We start from the raw sequence: 6130 nt of genomic DNA, 5'->3' as shown, positions 1-6130 counted from the left end.
TCCTCAGGGGTGAGGGTGACTCCCTTTGCCTGGGCCTCCTCAGGGGCTAGGGTGATCCCCCTTGCCTGGGTCTGCTGAGGGGTAAGGGTGATCCCCCTTGCCTGGGCTTCTTCAGGTGTGAGGATGACCCCCAGTGCCTGGGCCTGCTGAGGGGTGAGGGCGATCCCCAATGCCTGGGCCTGCTGAGGGGTAAGGGCAATCCCCAATGCCTGGGCCTCTTCAGGGGTGAGGCTGTACCCCCTTGCCTGGGCCTCTTCAGGGGTGAGGGTGACCCCCCTTGCCTGGGCCTGCTGAGGGGTGAGGGTGACCCCCAGTGCCTGGGCCTGCTGAGGGGTGAGGGCGATCCCCAGTGCCTGGGCCTGCTGAGGGGTGAGGGTGACCCCCAATGCCTGGGCCTGCTGAGGGGTGAGGGTGATCCCCCTTTCCTGGGCCTCCTCAGGGTTGAGGGTGACCCCCCTTCCCTGGGCCTCCTCAGGGGTGAGGGTGACCCCCCTTGTCTGGGTTTGTTGAGGGGTGAGGGTAATACCCAGTGTCTGAGCCTCCTCAGGGGTGAGGGTCATCCCTAGTGACTGAGCTTGTCTAGGGGTCAAAGTGATTGTTTCTGTTTGGGCCTGTTTGGGGGCAAAAGTGATTCTTTGCTCTTGGGCCTGAGTGGTGTCGAGGGTCATCCCTAACGCCTGGGCCTGCTCAGGAGAGAGAGTGGTCCACTTTGAGTGAGAGTCTCCAAGACCAGGGAAGACCTCAGGTGGGGAGGACTGCATAGAAGTGGGAGGAATGATTGGTGTGGTGTGCTGTCCATCAGGAAGAATCTCAAATGACTTTGGACTTGTTTGGATCTCTTTTCTTGGGTAGAAGTGTGATGCATCTTTTAGCATGCTCTTCTGCCCAGAAGATTGGATGTTGTCAGATGGTAACATTCTTTCTAGGTCTTCAGGTTTTTTCTCCTTAATTGTCACCTGATCCATCACCTCTTTCTGCCTCTGTCTTTCAAAACTTGTTCTCAACTTTTGCTTCTCCTCCTGTTTCTCCCATCTTCTTGTAAGCTCTAGCTGTCTTGCTTCCTCCGGAACCTGCTTCATTTTCTCCTCCTCCTTTAAGAGTATTACTTTCTCTTTCATCTGCCACCATTCTTCTTCCTTTCCCCTTTGCTTTTGTTTCTGTACCTGCTCAGTCCATTGTTTTTGCTGTCCCTTCCTCGCCTCTTTTTCATGCCAGGGTTTCTGTTTCTCTTGGAATTGCTTTCCCACTTTCATCTGATGCTCTGTCTTTTCCTTCTCCAAATTCTTATATACCATCTCAAGGCTTTCCTTCCAGAGATCTTTTTTACCTCGCAACTGTTGTTTGAGATTCACGACGGAACTTTTTTTACTCCCTTGCAAATATTCCCCAAGCCTTTGTTCTTTCTCTTTGTGGTCTCTCCCTAATATTGAGACTACCGGAACATCTCTGTCACTTTCTATTTCAGTCAAGATCATTTGTACTAAGTTGTTAATTATTGGATCCATGTTTTCATGTGAGAGGAAGGTGCTAATTTCAGACTTTGCACTAGTTGATGTCTTTTGAGTCTGTAATTCTGGCCTAAATGAGCCTACCTCTTTTGATTGCTTCAGTTTCTCGCCATCTTGTCCTGCCCTTTTCATATCTTTGTATTTCTTCAGGGTTTTAGTAATGATTTCAGCCACCTTTTGGAAGTATTCCTCCAATTTGTCCTTTATGATTCCTAATTTTTTGGCTTCTGCTCTTTTTAATAATAACTCTTCTGTCAGCTCAGTCTTTTGATCAAAAGGTTTTCCTACATTATCAATTTTTTCTTTTAGGAAAGTCATTATGGTTTTCTGAAATTCCTCTAGGCTGCTCTGTTCACTGAGTTTGCTGACTGTGCTTGCAAATTCTGAAGTCTTTTTAGCTGTTCTTGAATATGATTTGACAAGTTCATGTGGTTTGGCCTGTTTGGGTAAGGCTAACATTTCTTTCTCCTCAGTTTTTCTTTCTGGAGAAATATGGTGTGTCTTTTCTTTCATCTTCTCAAATTGAATGGGCCTGAATGACTCTGCTGGGCTACTCATTTCAGTTTTGCTCTCTTTGTCCTTTGACTCACTTGTGGAAAGCTCTGAAGAAAATTTTCTTCTGTCAGCTTGATAATAAGGTTTGACCCTGAGTCTCTCCCACTTACTACCTGCTACACTTTTGTCACTTTGTCTCCTTGTTACAATAGAGGAAGAGTCAGTAGGTGTGTATTGGCCTTTTGATTCAGTAGTTAACTTTGATTTGGCTTCAGAAGGGGGTTTTATTACTTTTCCCTTCTTTCCCAGTGCATGTGGCTCAGGTTTGTCCCTTGAATCTTTTTGTTCACCTTTCTCATCACTCAGTTTTGATCCAGAGGTTTCACCCATGTGTGTTTTTTCTATGCGCATTCTATTTTGTGATTGATACTGGTCAATCTTGTCTTTTTGATGGATACCAGCTTTATCTTCAGTGATAACTTCAGGAGATAGTTTGTGGGTTTTATCAGGTAAAGTACGCTGTTGTTTAATTGAATGTGGAGTCATTTTATCTTGAACTGCATGTGAAATAGCTAGGTCCCATTTGATTCCAGGGCTTTTGGTCCCCTTTTTTGGACTCTCATCTGCAATAATTTCAAATTCCTTGGCCAAAATAGCGTCCATACTGTCCTCTATATTATCCTCTTTGACAAGGGACACAGATGACTGTTGAGAAGGCTTAGGCAACACTTCCAAGGATGCTGCTGCTAATACTTGTAACTGTTGTTCTAGAAAACCTTTGGATCGAATAAGTTGTTCACATTTTTCTTCTGCGTTTTGAAGTTGCTGTTGAAGTATTTCATTTTTTTCGCTAAGATCTTCTATTATTTTTACAGAGAACTGTTTTTCTGTTTTATCTGTCTCATCTAAAAGTATATTGTCACTTGGTAGTTGAATTTTTAACTCTTCATTTACTATATGCAAAGCTTCAGAAAGGTTAGTTATTGTTGATGACATGTATTTAATAGCATTGTTTTCCATTTTACTAAACAGTGACGAGCCTACAAGTTCCTGTAGCATATCTCGGATTTCTGAAACCTTTGCATTTGTTGTAAATTCATCACTAATCATCTGATCTGGTCTTAAAGCATGGGCTGTTGCAGGTCGCTTTGTAACCCTTTCTTTCCAAGGTTTCCATAGAGTACCTCTAGATACTGGAAGAAGAAAACAAAACTGTAAGATTGCATTTCTTCTTTTGTATTGTGCTCTATAAATGTTTTTTCGTTGTTGTTGTTAAGTGCTGTCGAGTCGGTTCTGACCCATAGGCACCCTGTATAGGGTTTCCAAGAGCAGCTGGTGAGTTTGAACCACCAACCCCTAAGTAATTGTGCCTAAATTAGTAGCTAGCTATAGAATGAAGAATGGAGTCCTGGTGTGGCGCTGTGGGTTAATGCACCAGACTGCAAAGCCGTTTGAACTGCAAGGTTGGCAGTTCAAGCTCACCAGCTGCTCCTTGGAAACCCTGTACAACGTCGCTATGGGTCGGAACCAACTCGACAGCACTTCACAACAACAACATAGAATAAAGATTCATTGGAAAACTTTAACTCCAAAAACACTATTATTTTAAAAAAAACAAATAAAAATGATTTTTAAAATTCCAGATGATTTATCCCATAATCACCTAAAACTTCTGCTTCCAGAGTTTAGAAAAAACTCAGCAGTGACTTCAACTAATTTCCAGCTACAAATTTAAGATTTGACATAAAATAAGACAAAAGTGTTCTTTGGCTCTTGTTGTGATTAATGCTTTCCATTTTCTTGCTTAGATTTTTGCCTCTCCATTCTCCCTTTCCTGAATCAAAACTGACCTTGATTTTTTTCCAAAAGGGTCAAGAATGAACAGACAAAAGTCAAACAATTCTGGTGGATTTCTAGAATGGTTAGATGGGAAATCCAGTAAAATTTCTTCCCCAAAAGCAACAATGGTGGTGCTGTGTAGTGGAGTCAATGTTAACTCATAGCACCCCTGTATAAGGTTTCTGAGGCTTTAAATCTTTTCAGAAGCAGACATCTCATCTTGTTCCCATGGAGCACCGGGTGGACTTGAACTACTGACTTTACAGTTAGCAGCCTAACACATAACCCTCTATGCTACCAGGTTCCAAAAATCAACAATCAGGCTGTATAAAAAATGTCAAAAACAACCATTTTAGAATTGAATATAGGTATCAGTGGCCACACACTGTGGAGGGAGGGATTCCATAGAATTAATCCAGGCAAGTTACTAATGAAACAAAAAGCAACAGCAGCAGCAATAACAACAACAACAAAAACCTGGGAGGAAGGGAGAATCAGAATCTAGAGTTGCTACCACATATTATCTACTATGTCCGGTTTTCAACAACAATAAAAAACATACAAAGAAACAGGAAAGAATGCAAAATGGAACAGCCACTTTAAAAGAATGTTTGGCAGTTTCTTACAAAGGTAAGCATAGGCTTACCATATGATATAGGAATTGTGCTTCTAGGAATTTGCTCAAATTAGTTGAAAACATATGTCCACACACAAAAAAAAACCTACACAAAAATGTTTATAGCAACATTAATCATACTTGCAAAACACTGGAAAACAAAAAGATGTCCTTTGTTTGGTGAATGTACAAACATACTGTGCCACATCCATAAAATTTAATATTATTCAGCAAAAAAGAGATACAAGTTATTAAGCTACCAAACAATATGGAGAAACCTTGAATGCATATAGTTAAGTGAAAGAAGCCAATTTGAAAAGACTATAAACTTCCAGCAAGATGGCAGACTAGGCAGATGCACTACACAGACTCTCTACAACAAAGATACAAGAGACAAATAAAACAGACACAGATGAAAATTCTGACACCTTGAACTTCAGAAGAAAGGCTAGAGAGGTAGATGGAGTACTTGCTTAGAGGAGAGGCCAAGAAGTGGGAGACTGACCAGTGAACAGCTGGCCAGATGCTGATTATCCATTTTGTGAGGCTTGGCAGAGCAGATTTGTGTGGTTGATGGAAAAGGTATGATTTCTTTTCCCCCACTCCCCAGGTAACTAGAGGGTGGCCAGCTCCCACCCTCATCCACCCATAGTGCAGACCCTGCTCTCCAGGAGTTTAGAGCCATGTGGTTGGAAGCCACATCAATGTGAATTGGGGGCCGACTGTACTGCTTTGGTGTGCCACTTTGGTGCCTGGACTCAGATGGGCTTGACTCCAGACCCACAAGACCTGCAGAGCCACCGAACCAGCATTTAACCAGTCACCTTGTGCCCAGCTTCCCTACGGTCCTAACAGACTCTGAAACCAACTCCATCAAGGGCCCCTACAAACTACTTCTGGATTGAGTGCCCCAAACATAGATAATAACAAGGCCAATAGGAACTCCATCTGGGCCAGGAACTCTGCTGTCATATCCCGTCCACAACCACCTAACGAGCTCTATGAATTGCAGGAGACCTTGGAGATTTCTCCCCTCCAGGTCCAACAACTGAACTGTCTGTTTTTACAAATACAACAACCTCACAAAGCCCCAGAGACAACAGACAATTTTAGCTCACATGAAGAAACAACAAAGAATGACTAAACAAATGAGCAAGATGCAGACCCAATGACAGAGCCAAAAAAAATGTTTCTGAGCAAGAAAAGGTAATAGAACTAACTGACAAATAATTTAAAATAATGGTAATTAGGTACCTTCAAAGGATTGACAGAAAGATGGAGGAAAGCAAGGATAACACAGTAAAAACTTCAGAAGAATTCAGGGAAACACTAAAAGAACAAATAGATGAAATAAATGCAAATTTTGAAATAATGTAAAATCTGCAATTAGAAATCTAGATAATCAATACCAAGGTATCAGAAATGGACAATATATTGAAAGGGAAAAAGAGGAGATGTGAAGCAACAGAAGCTTAAATTAGTGAGCTTGAAGATAAATCTCTCAATACCACTAGGCTAGAAGAAGAGTTAGAAAAAAAAAAAAAGAATGAAAAAATCCAAAGAAAATCTAAGAGTTATGTGGAATAATATGAAGAGGAACAATTTACGGGTGATTAGCGTATATGGTCGCTATGAGTTGGAACCAACTAGACGGCACTTTAACAACAGACCA

General features: G+C 41.9%; 1 protein-coding gene across 1 annotated transcript in view; it reads right to left on the bottom strand.

The window, feature by feature from the left end:
- Positions 1–6130, bottom strand: part of FAM186A (family with sequence similarity 186, member A) — a 73623-nt gene that overhangs the window by 15883 nt on the left and 51610 nt on the right. Inside the window, exon 4 of the mRNA XM_006870138.1 lies at positions 36–3196. Coding sequence (XP_006870200.1) covers positions 36–3196 — 3161 coding nt within the window. The remainder of the gene's footprint in view (positions 1–35; positions 3197–6130) is intronic.

Source organism: Chrysochloris asiatica, unplaced genomic scaffold (genome assembly GCF_000296735.1).
Source record: "Chrysochloris asiatica unplaced genomic scaffold, ChrAsi1.0 scaffold00138, whole genome shotgun sequence".
Taxonomy (NCBI): Eukaryota; Metazoa; Chordata; class Mammalia; order Afrosoricida; family Chrysochloridae; genus Chrysochloris; species Chrysochloris asiatica.
The sequence above is the reverse complement of the archived record's forward strand: the minus strand, read 5'-3'. Positions and strand labels throughout refer to the sequence as shown.